This window comes from Panthera uncia, chromosome B4 (genome assembly GCF_023721935.1).
Source record: "Panthera uncia isolate 11264 chromosome B4, Puncia_PCG_1.0, whole genome shotgun sequence".
In the NCBI taxonomy this organism is placed as follows: domain Eukaryota; kingdom Metazoa; phylum Chordata; class Mammalia; order Carnivora; family Felidae; genus Panthera; species Panthera uncia.
Window position 1 is genome coordinate 63334988 of NC_064809.1, and position 24889 is coordinate 63359876.

The 24889-nt window shown below is 37.9% G+C and overlaps 1 protein-coding gene and 1 non-coding gene across 3 annotated transcripts in view; one reads left to right on the forward strand and one right to left on the reverse strand.

The window, feature by feature from the left end:
• Positions 1-24889, reverse strand: part of PKP2 (plakophilin 2) — a 92656-nt gene that overhangs the window by 47727 nt on the left and 20040 nt on the right. For both annotated transcript variants that reach the window (XM_049625270.1, XM_049625271.1), the window contains exons 4-5: positions 17223-17358; positions 562-769 (exon numbers count right to left, since the gene is read on the reverse strand). In XM_049625270.1, the coding sequence (XP_049481227.1) occupies positions 562-769; positions 17223-17358 (344 nt within the window). The remainder of the gene's footprint in view (positions 1-561; positions 770-17222; positions 17359-24889) is intronic.
• On the forward strand, positions 21176-21279 carry LOC125920529 (U6 spliceosomal RNA). The gene has a single exon (XR_007457112.1). It is a non-coding gene; the product is annotated as a U6 spliceosomal RNA (small nuclear RNA).

Sequence of the window (24889 nt, forward strand, 5' to 3'; positions counted from 1 at the left end):
GTCCATCAATGGATGAATGGATAAAGATGTGGTAAATATATATATATATATATATATATATATATATATATATATATATATATATATATATAATGGAGTATTACTCGGCAATCAAAAACAATGAAATCTTGCCATTTGCAACTACGTGGATGGAACTGGAGGGTATCATGCTAAGTGAAATGAGTCAGTCAGAGAAAGACAAAAATCCTATGACTTCACTCATATGAGGACTTTAAGAGACAAAACAGATGAACATAAAGGAAGGGAAGCAAAAATAATATAAAACCAGGGAGGGGAACAAAGCATAAGAGACTCATAACTATGGAGAACAAACAGATGGTTACTGGAGGGATTGTGGGGGGGGGGGGGGGTAAATGGGGAAGGGGCACTAAGGAATCTACTCCTGAAATCAGTGTTGCACTATATGCTAACTAATTTGGATGTAAATTTTAAAAAAGAAAAAAGAAAATTAAAAAAAAAAAAAAAGAAAGAAAAACAGATGACATAACATACCCAGCTGGGTACACTGTTCTACATCCTTCAATATTCTGTTAGCAGTACCTGTTATTTGCTTTTTAGTCTCCAAGTCTCTAGTTTGCTTCAGCACCTGGAGTAGCCGAGGTACCCCGTTGAGTTCAGCAACCTCCAACTTGTTGTCATTGTCTTCAAATACCAAGTTTCGCAGGGCCCCACACACGGCTCGCTGAACATCGTCATTCTGAACTTTTAGGAGCTGCAGAAGCTTGGGGATGCCACGAAGCTGATTAACCTGGGGAAGAAGCAGATGTGTATTTCAGATATTTATTCTGATGTAGCATTAAAGACATTTGTTGTAATATGAATGAACAGATGAAGTTCACTAATGTCAAGTAGAGTCCCCATCAGACAGTAACTGGGACACAACCTGAGGCTCACTGCATACAATATACACCTGCTATAAGGCAGTGCCTGCCTCTCTTGGAGGAGCTAACACTACATGTGAGAAGACTGAAACCTATGAAAAAATTGAAGGGGAAAGTAAAGTGATAGGTGGGTAAGTGCCAGTTAAGTGGACACAAAGAGTTAAGCTATAAAAGTCTTGAGCATACAGGTCATGTTCTCACGGTTTGTGGGTTCAAGGCTCATGTCGGGCTCTGGGCTGACAGCTCAGAACCTGGAGCCTGTTTGGATTCTGTGTCTCCTTCTCTTTCTCCGTCCCCTCCCCCACTCACGCTCTGTCTCACTCTCTCTCTCAAAAATAAATAAACGTTAAAAAAAAAATTTTTTTTTTAAGTCTTGAGCATAATGAAGATGAACAGAGCTGGAATGAGAGGAGTAAGGAGTTTTATAGAAGAACAGCACAATTATATGAACATTTCATTTTTTTTTTTTCCAGGACAGAACTTTACAGTCAATATAAATGGACAGATCTCACCATCAATGGTAGAAATAAAGATTCATTTACCATGGCACTGGTAGTAGCAATGCAAACTAATCCTAAATGCCAGCTATTTTTATGATCAATTGCTTAGGGTATTTAAAAAGCTTCATATAAAAATTATGCAAGCTTCTTAATTTAAGTAGATAACGTAACTTTACACTTTTGATATGCTATTTAAATTTTTTTAAACGTTTTTATTTATTTTTAAGATAGAGAGAGACACAGCATGAGCAGGGGAGGGGCAGAGAGAGAGGGAGACACAGAATCTGAAGCAGCAGTCTCCAGGCTCTGAGCTGTCAGCACAGAGCCTGATGAGGGGCTCGAACTCACAGACTGTGAGATGATGACCTGAGCTGAAGTCAGACGCTTAACCAACTGAGCCACCCAGGCACCCCTTGATATGCTATTTAAAAAATATCTCTCGGGGCACCCGGGTGGCTCAGTTGGTTAAGTGTCCGACTTTGGCTTGGGTCATGATCTCACAGTTTGTGAGTTCAAGCCCCATGTCAGTCTCTGTGCCGACAGCTTGCTCAGAGCCTGGAGGCTGCTCCAGATTCTGTCTCCCTTTCTCTCTGCCCCTCCCCCATTCACATTCCATCTCTCTCTCTCTCTCTCTCTCTCAAAAATAAACATTAAAAAAATAAAAATAAAAAAAATAAAAAAATAAATAGAAAATATCTCTCCCATCCAAATATGCAAGAAAGGGCATGCTCTCTATTAGAGAAAGGGTTAGCACTAGGAAAAGAAGAATAAAAATAGATGGTTTAGATTCTGAAATGTATGGCTGTTCAAGAAGAGGTCAAATCATGGCAATATGAGCAATGTGACTATATACTTTAGGCTGCAAATATTATCTAAAGAAGTCAAGAGGTGGACATGGGGTGGCTGAAGCAAAATGTTAAGTTGTAGACTGAGGGCTTTCCTTCTCATGGGCTTCCAATGGCATCTGATGCAGAAATTTTAAATTAGTAAGAACTTCTGGTAAAGATGTCAGTTATTTTCACCATCTTAATGCAGAAATTTTTAGGAAACACTTATTGTTGTGAATGGGCAGGAGGTTCCCTTTCAGCTGAAGTTCATCACTTATGAATGATGCCCTAACTGCTTCACAGTTCATGCTCTGGCGCCCAGTAATACCTTTTCATATTTTCTATGTATCATCAAATTTCAGCTTCCCTTTCATAAACAGATAAATGAGATTTAAGACATAATCTTCCAATCTTACATCTTTCTTTGTTAGGACTGAGGAGAAGACTAGCAAGGCAAGAATAAAAGTCAAAGTTTAAAAATAATAACCATAACAACAATAATAATAATAATAATAATAAAACACAGATAATGACTCTCCCACCCACTTCTACCATTAGAAGGTGTTGGCATAGTGTTAAGAGTTTCATTTATGTTATCTAATTAATAGCTTGTTGAGAACCTTACGAGAGAAGTACTCTTTTGGTCTCTTTGAGGTTTTACTAGTAATAATGAGGAATAATACTTCCACTTACAACTCACTTCAGAGGAGACATGTGCAGAACAGGGCACGACTGGTAAACTGGCCACAGCAATTTTGCTGGGCTACGTCTACAGCCATTCTAATATATTTGTACAAAAATGCTACTGATAAAGATTTCTTAGCTGTCAATTAATTCTGGTCCAGTAAATCATCTACTTGATCACTTCATCTATTCCCATTACTACACTTCCTTAAGAGCAGAAAGGCACATTTTAAATTGTCTGTAATTCACATGTTTCTCTAATTCCATCAATTTCTATTTCATAGTTAGGTTTTAAGTTGGTTAAGTGTACACTCCACAAACTTCATAAATGCCAGCTATACTAAATCTTCACAGTAGCTGTAGAAGCATCAGATGCAGAAAGAAAATCCTGTTTGTCCTGCAGGTATTTTGCGAGCTTTAGAAATATTTTATTGCTTGATTTATAACTCCTAAGTGGCCTTCTTCAAAATATGATGGGATGTGGCTTACCGGTCATATTGCATTTCCAGATGCGATGATAGAATCAGCGATAAGTGGCATGTGGAACTGGACTCGGGGGCTTGGACAGCCGGCTTTGCTTACCCTGTCACCTTCACCCCTTGGGCTTTCAGCACTTGCTCCAGCCCAGAAAGAAGGCATTGTGGACACACCATGCTCAGACAAATGTAGAAATCTGCTACAGCTCTAGTCACTGTTGAGTTTGACGCCCTAGTGTCTGGCACCTCTCCCAAATTTATAAATAGACTTAGGTTACTTTTATCCATCTTATTAAGCAGATTGATACAAAATCAATACCAAATGCAAGAAGTTGATGACATTCTCCTCATTGCATCGATCTAGAAGGACAGTTGGTGATGGATCCTATACACATTATTATTTTTAATGTCTATTTTCGAGAGAGAGACAGAGCGCGAGCAGGAGAGAGACAGAGAGAGAGGGAGACACAGAATCTGAAGCAGGCTCCCGGCGCTGAGCTGTCAGCACAGAGCCTGATGCGGGGCTCGAACCCATGAACTGTGAGATCATAACCTGAGTCGAAGTCAGTGGCTTAACTGACTGAGCCACCCAGGCGCTCCAGATCCTGTACACATCAGAACCAACGCCAAATGTACTGTCCTTGCCCCTTTACATTCAGGGAAGCAGATGGGATGAGAGAGGTGGCATGTATTTCCCAGTTATACTGAATCCTCAGGGGATTTGTTCTCCCTTTGGGAAAAGGAAAGAAGAAACAGACTAACATTAATATCTCAGAACTTCAAAAGACCTTTCATTTGAGATGGTTTCTAAATATATGGAAGGGCTCTATTCTGATTCTTCTTCCTGCCAACTATAAAATAAATGATGAGGATTCTGGTGGCAAATAAGCGGAAGGAACAGACTGACTCCTTTGGGGCAAGGGCTCCCTTGTGCCCTGGTGCCCTTGCTCTCACTTCCTTCCTGTTGGGAATGCTCTGACCACTCTGCCTCACTTCTGGCAAAGCCCTGCTCATCTTGCATGAGCTGGCTCAAATGTCACCACCTCTGTGAAATGTCACTCCCCTTTTCTCTTTTCCTTCCCATTAGAATTAATCACTCCATGAAAATTGGTATAACCTTTCAGGAAGGCAATCAGCAGTAAGTGTCAAAAACTTCAAAAATATTCTCTTCTAATAACCTTCATTAGGAAAGAATTTGAAATGCACACACATGTAATTGTAAATACAGTATTTATTTTATTTTTAATAAAATTTATTTATTTTTGAGAGAGAGAGCCTGCACAAACAGGGGAGGGGCAGAGCAAGAGAGGGGGGAGAGAGAGAGAGAGAGAGAGAGAGAGAGAGAGAGAGAGAGAGAGAATGAATGAGAATATCCCAATATCCCAGGCAGGCTCTGTGCTGAGTGTGGAGCCTGGCATTGGGCTCGAACCCACGAACCATGAGATCAAGACATGAGCCAAAATCAAGAGTTGGATGCTTAACTAACTGAGCCACCCAAGCACCCTGTGATTGTAGTATTTATAATAGGGAAAAATTTGAAACCATAAATGTCCAAGAAGACTAACTAGGTAATGATTGTCACAATCCACACAGATTGAAGTTTCCATGGGAGAGGCAGAGTAATGTTAGAACTGACAGATATTTTATATTGGTCATTACAGTTCCCTCACCAGTCAAATGGAGATTATCTAAGATTAACAGTCTGCATGCTAGGTACATAGCAAAATATTGCTAATGTTATGAGAAAATGCTCATTGTACAGTGTTACTAGAAAAAATGTATAAAATATCTATGTATTTCCACTCAAACACAGACATAAAGAAGGAAATGAATTTAGGGAGTTTGGAAGAAATGATGGGCATATAAATTATGAAAGTTGCTTGTTATTTTGTATTTTTTTAAACAAGCATATATTTGTGCATGCTTCTTAAAATAAAAGCAAAAAAAAAAAAAAAATCCCTACAAGGAAAGCTACATATTCAATTTGTAAAAAGTCAGAGAACAAAACTAAGATGGTAACAATATTGGGGAAGTGTGGGTATGTCTCTTTTTGTCTGTTTCTTAATTTCCCAAATTTTGAGTAATGAATTCGTATGAGTTTTATAAGATGCTGCAAGATAGTTATGGCAGTCAAAACTTCGGTGATGAGATCTGAAGCAGGAATGGAAATAAGGTCAGTTTTAGGAGGGCCTTGCAGATTAAATTTATCCTTCCTCCTAAAGGCAAGTGGGTGCTGAGAGGCGACTGTATCAGTAGTGGGTTAAAAGTGGAGGAAGGGAAATTAACCAGGAAGTGGCTGAGTTAACAGAAAACATGGTGATAGGGATTAGCATAGTGGCGCTGAGTAGGGAGGGAAAGAGGTGAGTAGATTCAAGACACTTTTAGTAGCAGCACTAAAAAGTCTTGAAGACTGCATGAATATGAATAATGTTGAGAGGTAAGAATAAAAGAAAAGTTGAAAGTCTGTGTTCAAGTTTTTGTGTCATACCACCTGGGTGAACTACCACTCACACAGGAAATAATATGTTCAGATTGGGGCAGGCATTGTACCATGATCTGAGTGCATTCTCACAACTCTTTCTAGTAGGATTATTATTTCCGCTTTATAGGTAGGAATGCCAAGGCTCAGAGACGTTAGTATCCTCCCCAAGGTCACTGAGGTAATTAGGATGCTGGGACTCACGCTTCCCTGAGTGACTTTTGAGTGTTAATACTCAAACCACCAAGGGTCCTGCCTTCCAACCCAGCAGGAAGAACAAGTTAGAAGGAGGGTTGGCTAGTAGAGAGGAAAAGCAAAAGAAATTAACGTGCCCATTTTTGAAATGCTGATGTGGAGTTCAGTGGGATGTCCAGGAAATAGATGGACACATGGTTTAGAGCCCAAGGGAGAGAAGGTGGCAGAGATGCAGGAAGTCATCAGCATCTAAATCATATAGGGATGGAAGTCACAGGAGTGGATGAGGCAGGTCAGGAGATGGTGCTGAGGAAGAAAAGTCCTAGGAAGGCATCTCAGGGACATAAACATTTAAGGGACAGCTGATGATAAATTTTTCACAGAAGAAAGCTGAAGGAGCCAGAGAAATGGAAAAAGAACCAGGAGACTCTGGACCAAAAGAAGAAAGGTTCAAAAAGGAGAAGAGGATCAAGTATGATAAATGGGCTGAGTCCTAATCAAATAAAATAAGGATTAAAAACTTGCCACTGGTTTTAAAAGTTGATGATTTAGAATTTTGATCTTTATATTCAAATTATAATTGCCTTTTTAAAAAAGATTTTATTTCTTTTTTTTAATATAATTTATTGTCAAGTTGGCTCACATACAGTATATACAGTGTGCTCTTGCTTTTGGGGGTAGATTCCCATGATTCAACGCTTACATACAATATACCAGTGCACATCCCAACAAGTGCCCTCCTCAATGCCCATCACCCATTTTCCCTCTCCCCCTAAGATTTTATTCTTAAATAATCTCTATACCCAACATGGGGCTCAAACTTACAATCCCAAGGTCAAGAGTCACATGCCCCAGAGACTGAGCCTGTAATGTCTTCTATACATAAATTCAAATGCTATAGCACTATGCTTAATATTAGCAGGATTTTGTTCATGTTGGGTTATAACTTAATACTTAAATTTTTCTACCACGCATATGTATTTTTAGGTTTCAGTGTGACTTTCATGTTTCATTATTCTCAAAACCAGTGTTTGTCCTAGTTTTAGAAAAAGAGCCAAGAAGGCAAGCACAGCTTTAATCACATATGTAAGCAAAATGATATTTATAATCAAATTAGCAACTTAAGAGATTGTAGAAATCTAGCCCAATTTGAGAAACAAAAGAAAAATTCAAGTAATTCCATATTAGAAAATGAAAGCATGCTTAATAATGCCCAGCTTTTTAAAATTGGTAATAAAAAAAGATTTAAACATTTATCTGAGTTAGTCATAGAAAGGACTAATTTTTAGCCGAATTCATTTCACCTATATGTATAAAGAGGGTTCATTACTAGTTAAATACATTATTTTTTTAAATCTTGGGGCTCCTGGGTGGCTCAGTCAGTTGAGTGTCCCAACTTCAGCTCAGGTCATGATCTCACAGTTAGTTTGTGGGTTCGGGCCCTGCATCAGGCTCTGTGCTGACAGCTCGGAGCCTGGAGCCTGCTTTGGATTCTGTGTCTCCCTCTGTCTCTATTCCTCCCCTGCTCACACTCTGTCTCTCAAAAATAAATAAATGTTAAAAAAAATTTTTTTTTAAATCCTTACATATTCTTCCCATGGAACAAACATACAGGCAAAGGGCAGTGAGAACTACTCAATAATTATGTAGCTTTTAAAACGAGAAATAATCTAGATGTGGGGATAGGTTTTAAAGTAATACCTAAAATACAGATGTCATGAATAGAAATACTGACAAATTGGACTTCAGAAGACTTTTTCAATCCTGCATGATGAAAGATACAATAAGATGCATAACACTGGATTATATATAATATTACGCATAATAGATAATGAATTCCTACCAAGCATTAAGGAGATACAAATCTTTGGAGAAAACAGTCCACAGAACTCTTTTGCCTGACTCTACTTAACTGATATGTAGGATTAGTCACATTCTTGTTTCCCTCTGGAAATCCTACTGATTCCCTGAGAATTATCAAAGCTGAGAGGTTACTCTATGTTGGGCTTTGCACTCCAGTTTTTACTAGTTGAGTTACAAATTTACTAAGTATAACTTACATGTTTCCCAATGTACTTAGGCCAACTGTACTTGTTACTGTAATCATGTAATTTATTTACCTGTTAGGTAAACGAATGAAATTTAAGGGTGAAAAGAGTTCTGTTTCTCTGAAAACTAATCTGCATGCTTTGGAAAGACTAGATAAAGGAAAACAGCTTTAAAAAGCTCTGTAATTATTTGTGAACAAAATTAATGTAAAAGACTACGGGAAATGTAAAAATTCAGATACGGGTGAAATCAGATGAATCAGTGTCATTAAGTTCTCATTTCACTTTAAAGAAACTAAAAATTGCAGATGATACACAATGGGCATAGTTTATGCAAGATTATGACAAACTGTGTGTGTGGTATGTGTGTATAACTAAATTTTTTTCCTTTGTAACTGATTAAGTGACCAACTATTAGTCTTGATTTCAAAAAAACAGGAAAGTTTTTACCATAAAGAGATGGCTTTTTTTTTTGTTTTTGCTTATTAGATTAACAAAAACAAACACAAAAGAATAATCTCATGGTAGTAATGGTACATATAAATGGGCACTATGATGCAATGTTGGTGGGGTTTAAGTCTACACAATCTTAGGTGGAATTTATTAGGGAATTATTTATCAAAATTAATAATGACTCAATAGTGACAAGGACTGGATTTACCTATCATCTGAAACAATTTTAAAAACCAGACAAAGCATACAATGGTTTCGATAATTGGTAACGTAGCAATGATGGATAGTGATCCCTAAGGGATGGATAACAAGCAAGGTGAGCCCCACTGCTGTCAAAGATCACTGTATGGAGAGAGTTCTCAGGCTGCTGTGTAGTGAGGTAAAACCCAAATGGAATTCAACAAGCAGAGTTCAGGAGACAGTGCAGGATCCAAGAAGAAGAGTCCGTAGGGGAGAGGTACCAGTGAGAAAGAGGCACAGAAAGAGAACTCCTGAGGTTGCAGAGGGTCTCCATCTAATATTCAGTAGAGTATTAATTAGTGCACGTGTGTAAGAAAATTTCCTGAAGCCAGGGAAATAACCAACTAACCAACCAAATAACCAAAGGACTTAAGGGAACAGCTCCTCATGGTCACACAGGCCCAAGAACCTATTCTAGAACCCAAGTGCCTATTCTCACTACCCAGTCAGAAAACCTCATAATTCATGGTGCATTAGTTTTCAGAATTGTCTTGCTTTAAGAAGTGGGGATTAATTCGTTCTAAATAAATGCTGCTCTGGTTCCACCTAGCAAATCTCAAAAGCAAGATTTAAAAGGGTAAAACTGATTTCAAGTAACTTGAAATGTTAGGTAGAGACATAGAAGATAGAAAAAAGACTCAAAACTTTTAGAGATGAAAACTACAATTTATGAATGAAAGAAAATCCCTGAATGAGATTAATGGCATATTAAACTTTACAGAAGAAAGAATGAGTGAATTTAAAGCATAGCAAAGAACACATATCTAAAAAAGAAAACATACAGAAAACAAAAACTAAAGAAAAAGAATAGAGTACAGATGAGCTATGAGACAACTTCAAGTAGCCAAATATATATGTAACAAGTTCCCAAAGGACAGAAAAAAAAATCTTTGAAGAATTAATGGTTGAAAATTTGAAATTCCAACCAAAGTTCCAAAATTTGATGAAAAGTAAAAAATCTACAAATTTAAGCTCAATGAGCTCCCAAGCACAAGAAACCTAAGGAAAACTACACCAAGGCACATTATGACCAACCTGCTCAATGCTAGTGATAAAGAGAAAATCTTAAAAGCAGGCTGGGTAGGTGGAGAGAGTTACAGTATGTACTGAGGAACAATGAAGATGACAGATGATTTCTTGTCTGAAGCAAAGCAAGTAAGATGACAGTGAAGCAACAACTTTCAAGTACTGAAATAAAAAACTGTCAACCTAGTGAAAAGACCTCTCAAAAGCAAAGATGAAATTCCTTTTCAGACATACAAAAGCTCAAGTTAACTACCAGGGGACCTGCACTAGAGTAAATGTTAAAGAGAATTCTTTAGGCAACGGGAAATAACATGACATCTACACAAAGCAATGAAGAGCACTGGAACAACCTAGACGAAATGGACAAAGTCTCTGAAAGACACACACTACCGAAGTTCATTACAAAAAATACAGAGCCCCCAAAGCCCTGTTACCAATTAAAGAAAATGAATTTATAGTTGAGAACATAGCTTCCTTAGCACAGCAGGCAGTGTGCCAGTCTCATAATCTGAAGGTCCTGAGTGTGGTTAAGAACCTCTCACAAGAAAAGTTCAAGTCCAAGAGCTTTGCTGGTGAATTCTACCAAACATTTATGATGGAAATAATTCCAATTACAATCAAACTTTCAGAAAATTGAAGAGGAGAGAACACTTCCCAATGTATTCTATTACTCTCAATCCAAAACTGGAGAAAGACATTACAAGAAAAGATCGATATCCTTTATAAATATAGCTGTATAACTGCCTTAACAAAGTTTTACCAAATCTAATTTTAAAAAGGTAACAGTACATCATGACCAAGTGGGATCCCAGGAATGGGATAACACTTAAAGACCAAAGTAATTTACCATATTAGCAAAATTAAGATAAAAACCATAGAAATATTTTAATAAGTGAATAAAACATTTGATAAAGTCCAAAAACCATTTCTTTTTTTTAATCTAATGTTTATTTTTGAGAGAGACAGAGTACGAGTGGGGGAGGGGAAGAGAAAAGGGGAGACACAGAATCTGAAGCAGGCTCCAAGCTCTGAGCTGTCAGCACAGAGCCCGATGTGGGGCTCGAACTCACAAACTGTGAGATCATGATCTCGGCCAAAGTTGGACACTTAACTGACTGAGCCACCCAGGTGCCCCCCAAAACCATTTCTGAGTAAAAACCAAAACAAAATTCCATAAAATTAGGGATAAAGGTAAGTTCTTCAACTTGGTATTGTGATGTATGAAAAACCTACGGCTAACATCATATTCAATGGTTAAAAGCTAAAAGCTTTTTTTCTGAAGACTAGGAACAAGGCAAGGATGTCCACTCTGACCACTTATATTCAACATAGTATTCAAGTCCTAGCTGGAGTAATTAGGCAAGAAAAAGAAGTGGCATCCAAATTGGTAAAGAAAGAGCAAAACGGTCACTATTTGCAGATGACATATTATATAGAAAATCCTAAAGATCCCACCAAAAGTTTACTTGAACTAATCAATGAATTCAGTAAAGTTGTAGTATATAAAACAATATGCAAAATTTTGTTGCATTTTTGTACACCTGTAATAAACTATCAGAATTAAGAAAACAATCCCACTTACAATTGCATTAAAAACACACACACACACACACCTGGGAATAAATTTAACAGAGGAGAAGATCTGTCCACTGAAAATTATAAGACATTGATGAAAGAAACTGAAGACACAAATAAATGGAAAGATGTTCCCTGCTTATGGATTAGAGAAATGCTGTTGAAATGTGCATACTATCCAAAGCAATCTACAGATTCCATGCAATTCCCATCAAAATTCCAATGGTATTTCTCACAGAAATAAAACAAATAATTCTAAAATTTATATGGAACCACAAAAAGATCCTGACTAGTCAGATCAATCTTGAGAAAGAAGGATAAAGCTGGAGGCCATCATGCTTTCTGATTTCAAAACTATATTAAAAAGCTGTAGTAATAAAAATAGTATGATATTGGCATAAAAAGACATGCAGATCAATGGAACGGAATAAACAGCCCAGGAATAAACCACACGTATGTGGCCAATTAATTTACAACAAAAAACCCGAGAATACACAACAGGAAAAGGAGAGCCTTATCAACAAATGGTGCTGAGAAAACTGGATGGCCACATGCAAAAAAAAGTGAAACTGGACCACTATCTCATACCATACACAAAAATTAACTCAACTTAAAGTCTTGAATGTGAGACCTGAAACTATAAAACTCCTAGAAGAAAACATAGGCAGCAACCTCTTTGATGTCAGTCTTTGCAATGATTTTTTGGATATGACACCACAAGAAAAGAACAAAAGCAAAAAGAAACAAGTAGGACTAGATCAAACAGCAAAGGAAACTATCACAAAATGAAAAGACAACCTACGGAAGGGAAGGAAATATTTGCAAATCATAAATCTGATAAGGGGTTAATAATCAAAACATAAAGAACTCACGTGACTCAATAGCAAAACAACAATTCGATTAAAAGATGGGCAAAGGACCTGAATAGATTTTTCCAAGGAAGACATACAGATGGTCAACATACAGAAAAGGTGCTCAGCCTTCTTAATCATCAGGGAAATGCAAATCAAAACCACAAGATATCACATCACACCTGTCAGAATGGCTATTACCAAAAAGACAGTAACAAGTGTTGGCAAGGATGTGGCCAAAAGGGAACCCCTGTGCACTGTTGGAGAGCATATAACTTGGTACAAACACTCTGAAAATAGTATGGAGGTTCCTCAAAAAATTAAGACTAGAACTACCTTATGATCCAGTAATTCTACTTCCGAGTATTTATCAGAAAGAAATGAAAACACTAACTCAAAAAGATATATGAATTTCCATGTTTACTGCAGTATTATTTACAAAAGCTATCACATGGAAACAATCTAAGTGTCCACTGAGGGATGAGTGGATAAGGAAAATGGATAAGGACTATATTCAGCCATAAGTAAGAAGGAAAAACAGCTATTTGCAACAACATGGATGAACCTTGAGGGCATTATGCTGAGTAAAATAGACAATGAACAAATACTATATGATCTCACTTATATGTGGAATCTAAAAACAAACAAACAAACTAACCAAGAAAAAACAAAATCAAAGATACAGAGAACAGACTGGTGGTTGCCAGAGGTGGGAGGTTTGGCATGGGTGAAATGGGTGAAGGTGGTCAAAAGGGACATACTTCTAGTTATAAGTCAAGAAGATGTAATGTACACCATGATGACTGTTATTAAGAGTGTATTGTACATTTCAAAGTGCTAAGAGTAGATCTTAAAAGTTCTCATCACAAGAAAAAAATTCCTAACCGAGCATGGATGGTAACTAGATTGGTAATCATTGATATGCATATATCGGGTCATGTTGTACACCTGAATATACTGTTATATGTCAATTATAACTCAATTTAAAAAATAAAACAAAGAGCAGGAAAAGGAAATGGTGTTAAAAATACTAAAATATAAAATTTTTTCCATTCTTCCAAAAAAAAAAAACCCCACGTAAAAATCCCCCAGATTAAATTCCTAAAAACAAGCAAAAACTTACAGGTAGCATCATACTTAATAGTGCAATAACAACCAAATGCTTCTGCCTGTGATCAAGAACAGGACAGGTCCACTTTCACTTCCTTTTAACACTGTGCTAGAGGTTCTAGCCAGTACCAAAGAAAAAAAGGAAAAAGAAACCTAAGTCATTAAGATTGCAAAGGAAGAAATAAAACAGTTTTTATTAGCAGATGGCATGATCTATGTAGAAAATCTGACAAATCTACAAATATGCTACTAGAGCTTAGAGTGAATTTAGTAGTGTCACAGGATGCAAGATCAATATACAAAAAATCAATTATATTTCTGTATACTAGCATTGAACAATCAAAAATTGAAGTGAAAAAAAAAACCCAGACCATGTGTAAAAACATTTAGAAATATTATATCTTTAGGGATAAATCTAACAAAACCCATGAAAGATCTCTGGAGTAAAAACTACAATACACTGCTGAGAGAAATTAAAGAAGACCTAAATAAATAGTGAAATGTACCATGGTCAGGGGTCAGAAGACTTAATATTGCTTAGATGAAAATTCTCCATACATTAATCTACAGATTCAATGCAATCTCAAACAAAATCCCAGCAGTTTTCTCACAAATAAATTGACAAGCTGATTCTAAAATTCAAATGGGACTGTAAAAGACCTAGAATAGCCAAAATCACTTGAAAAAGAATAAAGTCAGAGGACTAACACTAGCAAACTTCAATATAAAACTATATTAATATATAAAACTATAGTAATCGAGACAGTGTCGTATTAGCAAGAAGATAGACCAATAAAACATCAGTGAAATACAATACATGATACAGAAATAGACTCATATAGATGTGATCAATTACTTTTCAACAAAGGCACAAAAAGGAAGTAATACCAAAATAATAATCTTTCCAGCAAATGGTGTCTAAATAATTGCATATATACTTTTTAAATGTATATTTATTTATTTTGAGAAAGGGAGAGAGAGAGCTGTGAGTGCAGAGCCCAACACGGGACTCAAACCCATTAACTGTGAGATCATGACCTGAGCTGAAACCAACAGTCGGACGCTTAATTGACTGAGCCACCCAGGTGCCCCTGCATATGTGTTTTTTTTTTTTTTTTTAAAGAAACGTCAGTCTACATTTGCAATATATACAAAAATTAAACCCAAATGGATCATACACTAACTATAAAATCTGACAGTTATAAAACTTCTAGAAGAAAATATAGATTATCTTTGTGACATCAGAGTACAGAAAAATTTCTTGGATAGATCATGAAAAGCACAGTCCATAAAGGAAAAGATTTATAATTAGACTCCATCAAAATCAAAAACTGTTAAAATAATGGAAAGACAAAATACAACTGGGAGAAAGTATTTCCAAATCACATATTTGAAAAAAAAAAAAAAAAGACATATCCAGAATATAGAAAGAACTGACAAAATTCAATGACAAGAGAACAAAAACCCAAATAAAAATGGGCAAAAGAACTATGAGGTATCACCTCATATCTCTCAGAATTGCTAAGACAAGAAACAACAGGTGTTGGCAAGGATGAGGAGAAAGGGAAACCCTATTGCACTGTTGGTGGGAATGCAAACTAGTGCAGTCACTCTGGAAAACAGAGTGGAAGTTCCTCAAAAAGTTAAAAATAGAACTACTGTACAATTCAGCTATTGCATTACTAGGTATTTACACAACAAATACAAAAATACTAATTCAAAGAGATACATGCACCCCTATGTTCATAATAGCATTATCAACAATAGCCAAATTATGGAACCAGCCCAAATGTCATTGACTGATGAATGGATAAAGTACTGGAATATTACTCAGCCATAAAAAATAATGAAATCTTGCCATTTATGGTGATGTGGACAGAGATAGAGAGTATAATGCTAAGTGAAATAAGTCAGAGAAAGAAAAATATCATATGATTTCACTCACATGTGGAATTTGAGTAACAAAACAAATGTGCATAGAGGGAAAAAGAGAGAGAGGCAAACCAAGAAACAGACTCTAAGCTATAGAGAACTGATGGTTACCAGAGAGGAGGTGGGTGAGTGGATGGGTTAAATAGATGATGGGGATTAAAAAGTACCCTGTTGTGATGAGCACCGGGTGTTGTATGGAAGTGTTGAATCACTGTTTTGTGCACCTGAAACTAATGTGACACTGTATTTAACTGGAATTTAAATAATTTTTTTAAAAGGAAAAACGGGTGCCTGTGTGGCTCTGATGGTGCAGAGCCTGTTTGGAATATTCATTCTCTCTCTCTCTCTCTCTCTCTCTCTCTCTCTAATAAGTAAAATAAATAGTTTGGCAGTTTCTTAAAAAGTCAAACATATACCTACCATATCATCCAGACATTCAACTCCTAGGTATCTACCCAATAGAAATGAAAACAGATTTGTGCATATATGTTCGCAGCAGCTTTATTTGTAATAGCCCAAACTCAAATATCCATCAACAGGTGAGTGAATCAACAAACTAAGGTGTATCCATACAATGAAATACTGTTCAGCTACACACACACAAACACATACATGCACACATCTTTTGATATTCACAACATGGATAAATCTCAAAAGATTAAAGCTCAGTAAAAGAATCCAAAGAAAAAAGCATATATATTACATAGTTTATATTTAACTCTAGAAACTTTAATATATTCTATAGTAACAGAAAGCAGATCATTGGTTACCTGGGGAGTGGAAGTGGGTTAGGGAGGGGTCAGATGTTTGGATTATAAAGGGGCACAAAGAATCTTTGGAGATAATGGGTATGTTCGTTATCATGATTGTGATGGTTTCATGATGGCTAAACATGGTAAAATTTAATTGGACCTTAATAAAGCTGTTAAAAAAATGAACAAACAAAACTGGTACATTTATACAAAAGAAATCCACGTAGCAACTTTAAAGAATGAAATAGGGCTAATATATATCAAACATTTCTAAGATATAGCCTTAAACGAAAACAAAGTGCAGACTACTATAACCTGCTACCATTTGTAATTTTGTTTTAAACGAAAAAGGATACTGAACCAACCCACCCAGTAATTGTTTCTACACGTATAGAATATCTCTGGAAAGACACCCAAAAATGATGTGGGAGAGAGAGACAGGGAAAGAGAAGGGAGGGAGGAGGAGAGAGGATAGGAGAGAGAAAAAGAAAAAGGAAAATGGGGGGTAGGTTTGGAGTAGGAGGGAAACTTAGGTTCACTGCAAACCTTTTTCAACTATGATTTTTTCCTGAACAAATATACCACTTTTTAAACAAACATAAAATGACCTAGTGATTCCATCTGGGAGGTGGTCTGCCCTGTACGACACTTATGGGAATGCCAAAAGATATATGTACAGAGCTGTCTATGGAACCATTTTCATAACTGCTTAATGAGAAAACCGCAAAACATTGTTTACATTTAATATATATTTAAATATAGAAAACAATAGTCTAAAATGCTCATGTGTGCTCTTGGTAGCTCTCTAACCCCCTCCTCTCATCAGAAAACTCTAAAAGTACACAGACTATGAACAATTGTTGGCTTTGGTCCTAAAGCGGGAGATTGGAGAGACAGACAAAGAGGGGAAGGCTTGTGTGGAGACTTACATTCTAAGTTTCTGAATTGCAGTAAATTTTTTTTGGTACTGAGTATATATTCCCTTTTAATTAAAAAGGCTCGATGAAGACTTTTATTTATTTTATTAACTTGTTATTTAAAATTGACCTATAGTTGACATATAACTCAATAAAGATTTGTTTTTAACTTAAATTACTGGTTTCAGTGTGCAGGGCCACCATAATGGATGTCAAAGTGTGGTAATTTTACAGTGGACTTAAGATGATACTCACCCTTTTCCGTGCTTCAGATTTCTGGAAGCACTCGTGCTGTATGAAAGTAGCTGCCGCAGAAATTCTGGGTGCTGGTGTGTGGTCTGCATCCAGCATGCTCACTGCTCGCTCCAGAGTCATCTCCACGTCTGCATTCCTAGACAAACAGTCACGGATTCAGCAGAGTTCCAAACCTGCTCCCTCCTGCCTACCAACCTGATCTTTCAGAGATGACTTGGCTAACATGGGGAAGCACCTAGAACACCTTGGCTTTTCTTCAGCCAAAAGAAAAATCATCATCTGAGGTCAGAAGGCGTAGGAAGCTAGCAGTAGAAATATTCCACCTCTGATCAGACTGGCCTCTGAGAATGTCACTGAATTAAGTAGCAGCATAATATATACCAAAGAAAGAAACTGAACTCACTGAAGATAAACATGTGTAGTATGATAATTACATCTGAAAAGGTCACTTCAAAGGCACAATAAGACTTTACGTGGAATTTAAAATAAATTTGGTCAGACCTACCCTATGACCCAGCAATAGCACTGCTAGGAATTTACCCAAGGGATACAGGAGTACATAGGGGCACTTGTACCCCAATATTTATAGCAGCACTCTCAACAATAGCCAGATTATGGGAAGAGCCTAAATGTCCATCAACTGATGAATGGATAAAGAAATTGTGGTTTATATACACAATGGAGTACTACGTGGCAATGAGAAAGAACGAAATATGGCCCTCTGTAGCAACGTGGATGGAACTGGAGAGTGTGATGCTAAGTGAAATAAGCCATACAGAGAAAGACAGATGCCATATGTTTTCACTCTTACGTGGATCCTGAGAAACTTAACAGGAACCCATGGGGGAGGGGAAGGAAGAAAAAAAGAGGATAGAGTGGAAGAGAGCCAAAGCATAAGAGACTCTTCAAAACTGAGAACAAACTGAGGGTTAATGGGGGGTGGGAGGGAGGGGGGGTGGGTGATGGGTATTGAGGAGGGCACCCTTTGGTATGAGCATTGGGTGTTGTATGGAAACCAATTTGACAATAAATTTCATATATTGAAAAAATAAAATAAAATAAATTTGGTCATAGAAGTTAAAAATTATTTCTGCCATGGTAATGTTACACCTGTGGAATGAAACACCTTCCCTCAACAATCATTAGGTTTTTCTCAGAGCTGTTCGAAACTGTTATTTCACCTAAAAATGAATTTTAAAATAAGCATCCTAAAAATTTTTTTTAATGTTTATTTTTGAAAGAGAGAGAGTGCACAGAGGGCACTAGTAGGGGAGGGGAAAGAGAGAGAGGGGATCTGAAGCGGGCTCCGTGCTGACAGCAGAGCTGGATGTGGGACTTGAACTCACGAACCGTGAGATCATGACCAGAGTCACAGTCACTTAACCAACTGAGCCACCCAAGCACTTCTAAAAGTATTCTTATTTAATAAATATAACAGTATGTAAACAGTAAAATTCAGGAAAATTGGGTTTGTTTTGTCCAAATAAATCATGCTGATGTGAAGAATTCATCAGGAAAGGTAATGATTAAAGACAATTATAAACATGCTTTTTCTTGGGGCACCTGGGTGGCTTAGTCGGCTAAGCGTCTATCTTTAGCTCAGGTTATGATCTTGTGGTTCACGAGTTTGAGCCCCATATCAGGCTGTGTGCTGACAGTTCAGTCTGGAGCCTGCTTCAGATTCTGCATCTCCCACACTCTCTGCCCTTCCCCTGCTCACGCCATCTCTCTCTCTTTCTCAAAAATAAATAAAAAACATAAAAAAATTTTTTTTTAAGATTTAAATATGCTTTTTCTTGGGACACTTGGGTCTCTCAGTCAGTTAAGCATCTGACTCTTGATTTCAGCTCAGGTCATGATCTCACAGTTTGCGGGGTCAAGCCCTGTGTAGGGTTTTGCGCCTGTTTGGGATTCTCTTTCCCTCTCTCTCTCTCTCTCTGCCCCTCCCCTATTTGTGATTGCGCGCTCTCTCTCTTTCTCAAAATAAGTAAACTTTTAAAATATGCTTTTTCTTAAAGAAAACAATTTTATAAACATTCTGTTACCATTTGTTTTGCCATTATAATGACATTTGGTTTATGTCTTTCTAGTAGCATACTTTTGTCCTTTACTAATTGCGGGTATTTATAGTGATGATGATGAAATCTGATGCAGTTTGACTCAAGAGAGGATAATTTATAGAGGACAAATAAAATTGCCACTTGTAAAACAATACCTCCCAAATGCCTCATTGAACTGGTGTTTTTCTCCCCTTTTATTTCTGCCTAGAGGGTAACTGGGTTAGGGGACCTATTATCACTGTGGATGTTAACACATTCATGCTTCCTTAAGCATTGACTCAGAGAAACCAGACTGAGGACAGCAAAATCTTAGAACTGTGGCTAAAGACATGCCTTAAAGGTATCCTAGGACTCTGGCTTCAAAAAGAGTACACCTGATTCATTCCAGGTAATGGAGAATAAAAAAGACAGGGTGGCAGGGTGTTTTCCAGTATCTGTTAGCAAGCACAATGAATACAAGCATAGCATATTTTACTGTACCTTACTCTACTGTGCTTTGCAATACTGCTTTTTTAAAAACTGAAGGTTGCAGCAACCCTGTGTCCAGCATGCCCATCAGTGCCATTTTTCCAGCAGCATTTTCTCACCTCATGTCTCTGGGTCACGTTTTGGTAATTCTCACAATATTTACATTTTTGCTATGGTGATCTGTAATCAATGATCTTTGATGTTACTATTGTATTTCTTTTGGGGCACCACAAACCACACCCATGTAAGATGACAAACTTAACCCAAAAATGTGTGTATTCTGACTGCTCCACCAACCAGCTATTCCCCCACCTCTTTCCCTCTCCTCAAGGCCTCCTTATTCTCTGAGACACGGATTGAAACTAGGCCAATATTAACTCTACTGTGGCCTCTACGTGTTCAAGGGAAGGCAAGAGTTGCATGTCTCTCACTTCCAATCCAAAGCTGGAAGTGATCAGGCTCAGTTGAGAAGGCATGTTGAAAGCTAAGACAGGTCAGGCTCTTGGAGCAAACAGTTGGCCAAGTTGTAAATGCAAAGGAAAAGTTCCTGAGGGAAATTTAAAACATTCTTGAAGGAAATTCAAAATCCACTCCAGTGAACACACAAAGGGTAAGAAAGGGAAACAGCCTTATTGCTGATACGGAGCAAGTTTCAGCAGTCTGGATAGAAGATCAAACCGGCCCAACATTCAACCTTCCCTTAAGCCACAGCCTAATCCGGAGGAAGGCCCTGACTCTCTTTAAATCTATGAAGGCTGAGAGAGAGGAGGAAGCTGCAGAAGAAAAGGTGGAAGTTAGCAGCGGTTGGTTCATGAGGTTTAAGGAAAAAAGCCATCTCCATAACCTATAACTGCAAGGTGAAGCACTCGTGTAGAGGCTGCGGCGGGTTACGCAGAAGAGCTAGCTACGATACTTAAGAAAGGCGGCCACACTGAAAAACAGATTTTCAATGCAGCAAAGCAGCTTTATATTAGAAGATGCTATTTAGGATTTTCATAGCTAGGGAGGAGAAGCCAGCACCTGGCTTCAAAACACAGGCTCTTTTGTTATAAGGGCCACTGCAGCTGGTGGTTTGAAGTCGAAGCCAATTCTCATTGACCATTTCCAAAATCCTAGGGCCCTTAAAAATTATGCTAAATCTACTTTGCCTGCGTTCTGTCAATGGAACAACAAACCTTGGGTGACAGCACATCTGTTTGCAACATGGTTCACTGAATTTTTAAGCCCACTGTGGAGACCCACTGCTCAGAAGAAAAAGATTCCTTTTGGAATATTGCTGCTCATTGACAATGCACCTGGTCACCCAAGAAATCAGATGGAGATGTGCGAGATTAATGTTGTTTTTATGCCTACTAACACAATATGCACTCCGCAGCTCACCGATCAACGAGTAATTTGGGGCACCTAAGTCTTATTATTTAAGAAATGCATGGCTTCAGGAGCACATATGCTAAAATTGGAATGATATAGAGATTATCATGCTCCTGAGCAATGATAACACGAATATTCGTGAAGAGGTCTATGGTTTTTAGAAGTCATGGGAATAAAATACACAACATAAGGAGTATAGTCAATGATACTGTAGTAGCGTTGGTGACAGATGGTAGCTACACTGTGGTGAACATAATGTATAAACCTGTTGAATCACTATGTTCTCTACCTGAAACTAATGTAACATTGTTTGTCAGTTACACTCAAAAATTTATTAAAAAAAATACACTGCATAAGGCTATAGCTTCCATAGATAGCTCTGATGGAGTTGGGCAAAGTAAATTAAAGAACTTATGGAAAGGATTCACCATTCTAGATGCCATTAAGAGGATTCCTGATTCTGGGTGCCTGGCTGGCTCAGTTGCAAGAGCATGTGACTCTTGATCTCAGGGTCCTGAGTTCGAGCCTCATATTGGGTGTAGAGATTACCTAAGTAAATAAAACTTAAAAAATAAATAAGGAGCATTCCTGATTCATAGGAAGAGGTCAAAATATCAACATTAACAGAAGTTTGGGAGAGGTTTTTTTCAACCCTCATTGATGACTTTAAGGGGCTCAAGACTTCAGGAGAGGAAGTAACTGCAGGTGTGGTAAGAGCAGCAAGAGAACTAGAAGTGGGGCCTGTAGATGTGACTGAATTGCAGCAATCTCATGAACTTTAATAAAAGACGAGTTGCTTCTTATGGATGAGCAAAGAAAGTGGTTTCTTGAGATGGCATCTACTCCTGGTGAAGATACTGTGAAGACTGTTGAAATGACAACAAAGGATTTAGGATACTACATCAACTTAGCTGGTAAAGCAGGAGGGTTTGAGAGGATTGATTCCAATCTTGAAAGACGTTTCTACTGTGGGTAAAACGCTATTGAACAGCATCACATGCTACAGAGAAATCACTCATGAAAGGAAGAGTCCATCGATGGAGCATACCTCATTGTCTGATTTTAAGAAATTGCCACACAATACAGCCACTCCAACCTTCAGCAAGCACCCCCGTGACCAGTCAGCTGCCATCAACTTCGAGGCAAGACCCTCCACCAGGAAAAAGATTACAACTCTCTGAATGCTCAGATGATGGTTAGCATTTTTTAGCAAGAAAGTATTTTTTAAAAAATTTTTAATGTTTATTTTTGAGAGAGAAAGAGAGAGGCAGACTACAAGTGGGGGAGGGGCAGAGAGAGGGAGACACAGAATCTGAAGCAGGCTGCAGGCTCCAGGCTGTCAGCACAGAGCCCGACGTGGGGCTTGAACCCACAAACTGTGAGATCATGACCTGAGCTGAAGTCGGACGCTTAACTGAGCCACTGAGGCATCCCAGCAAGAAAGTATTTTTTAATTAAGGTATGTACACTGCTTTTTTAGACAGAATGCTATTGCACATTTCATAGATTATAGTGTATACATAACTTTTGTATGCACTGGGAAAACAAAATATTCACTTTATTGTAGTGGTCTGGAACCTAACCCACCATACCTCTGAGGTATGCCTGTAAATCCTCTCTTATATTAGGCCAACCCACTAATGTATGCATGTGTGCACATGTGAGCGTGTATAGTATTGTGAATGTGTGTGTGAGTGGGTATAACACAGGTGTGGAGATAAGAGTAATGGGACTCATGACTAAAAACCAATACCCAGTGCTTCTGATACACATGTTCAAACATACAAGTGTTATGAGTACAAGGGTATTAAGAATGAAGCAGAACAGTTTTGGCATCTGTACTGAGAATTATATAATGATCTCATATTTTAAAATGTTGTGCCTCAGGAGTCAATTTAATGGGTAAAAATGTAGGCTATTATCATTAAATCCAGAATTTGAGTCACTTTTATTTAGTAGAAATATACCATTTAAAAGAGATGGAAATAGTTTACATGCATGGACTCCAATGCCTTTACAGAGAAATTAAAACTGTAACAGTCTCAATCTCAGTGGCAATTTTAAATCTTTACCATCCATCACTACAGGTGCTTCAACTGATGGAAGATCATTTATAACATAAGAACAGCCTTCTGTTCGATGCAGTTTTTTTTTTTTAAGACTAAGCCTTTAATCCATTTTATAAGTCATACATGACGCAGGAAAGTTTGAATTTCCCAACACTCTTAACACCCACAAATAATTCCATTACTCCTTTATTTTCCTGAACATGATTCATAAAGAAGCTCTCTATCCACTGCTAATCAATCCAGTGCTACTTCATATTATCATTGAAAACAATTCACAAACTAGTTTCAGCCTGTATTGGGTGCCGCTGTCAGTGCAGAGCCTGCTTCAGATCCTCTGTCCCCCTCACTGTCTGCCCCTCCCCGCTTCGTGTTCTCTCAAAAATAAAAATGAACATTAAAAAAAAAATTCCCAAACTGAAGGAGCACTTCCTCTTTAAGAAGATTTGCAACAGTGGTCAGGGTGTGGATTTTCCATTTTGTTACTGTCTGTGCAGTCCAGTGAAATCTTTGCGTGTCTCTATCCCCAGCTAGACCTATTCCAAATTTCCTCTATTCTCTCACAGCATTCCTCCCGACCCCTTCCCTCTCTCTTCCTCCTTCCTCTCTCTCTTCTTCCTTCCCTCTTTCCTTCCCACCCAATTACAAAGCACTTCCTGAAGCCTACAGAAATGTGCTTGGGAGATGGCACTGGGGTGGGGGGGGGTAGGGAGGGGGCAGGGAGGAGAATCAGGAAGAGTAGTTGCACCTGGGCCCCCATTTTCACCTGAACACATTCTCCAGAAGTCTTTTTTTTTTTTTTAACAACTTCAGAGAATGTTAAAATGATGTCAATGTATATGAAAAATGCAAGAGGAAGCAGTGTATGGTATCATTGATCAGAATATGAGATGATGTAGGAAAAAATAAAAAATGGTACTTTTTCATGTGTGCAATCCTTCAGCAACCAGTGTTCCTGCCAGCTAACAACACAGCCCCACCCGAGGCAGGTCCCCAGATATTCTATGTATTAATGGGGCTACACCTCAGAGGGCCAAACAAATATAAGACGATGAATGGAGAGCTCCCGCGTGTGGTCAGATGCTCAGGAAATGCAATTCCCATAAAGATTGAAGTGTGATTAAAGCACTGCTTTGGGAATATGCCTCTGGTGGAGACACGTACTTCTAGAAGCCGTTTTGAGGGAACTGTAAGAGTCTTAGCTGAGGCAATAAAGCCTTGAACTGGGCCATTAAAAATGGAAATGGAAAGAAAGATATAGCTGAAAGAGACTCGAATCAAAGAACTGAAGAGGTTGGTAATTAACAGGATGTGGAAGAATTTTTCTGTTCTGTGCTGCTGTCACAAACTTCACTGGTAATCCTACTAGAGATTCAATCTCTCTCCAGAGGCTCCATCTACTAATCTCAGAGCACAACACTCTTTTGTTCTCTGAATTTCCATAACCTAGCACTTGATGATGTGTCTCATTTTCTTTTTCACTGATCCTCTCCAGGCCGTTTCTACCTCTTGCAGTGCTGGGTACACAGAGGAGCCTAATATTCATTTGTTGAACCACTAGTTCCCCACAGGTACGAAAATCATATTTTCAGAAAAACAGACCTGGAATGTTTTATTTGGTGATTTCTTAAACATTTCTCAGCAGTCTGATTTAAACAGATACTGACTGTCTTTTACTCCAATGTCTTGGTTTTCAGCTACC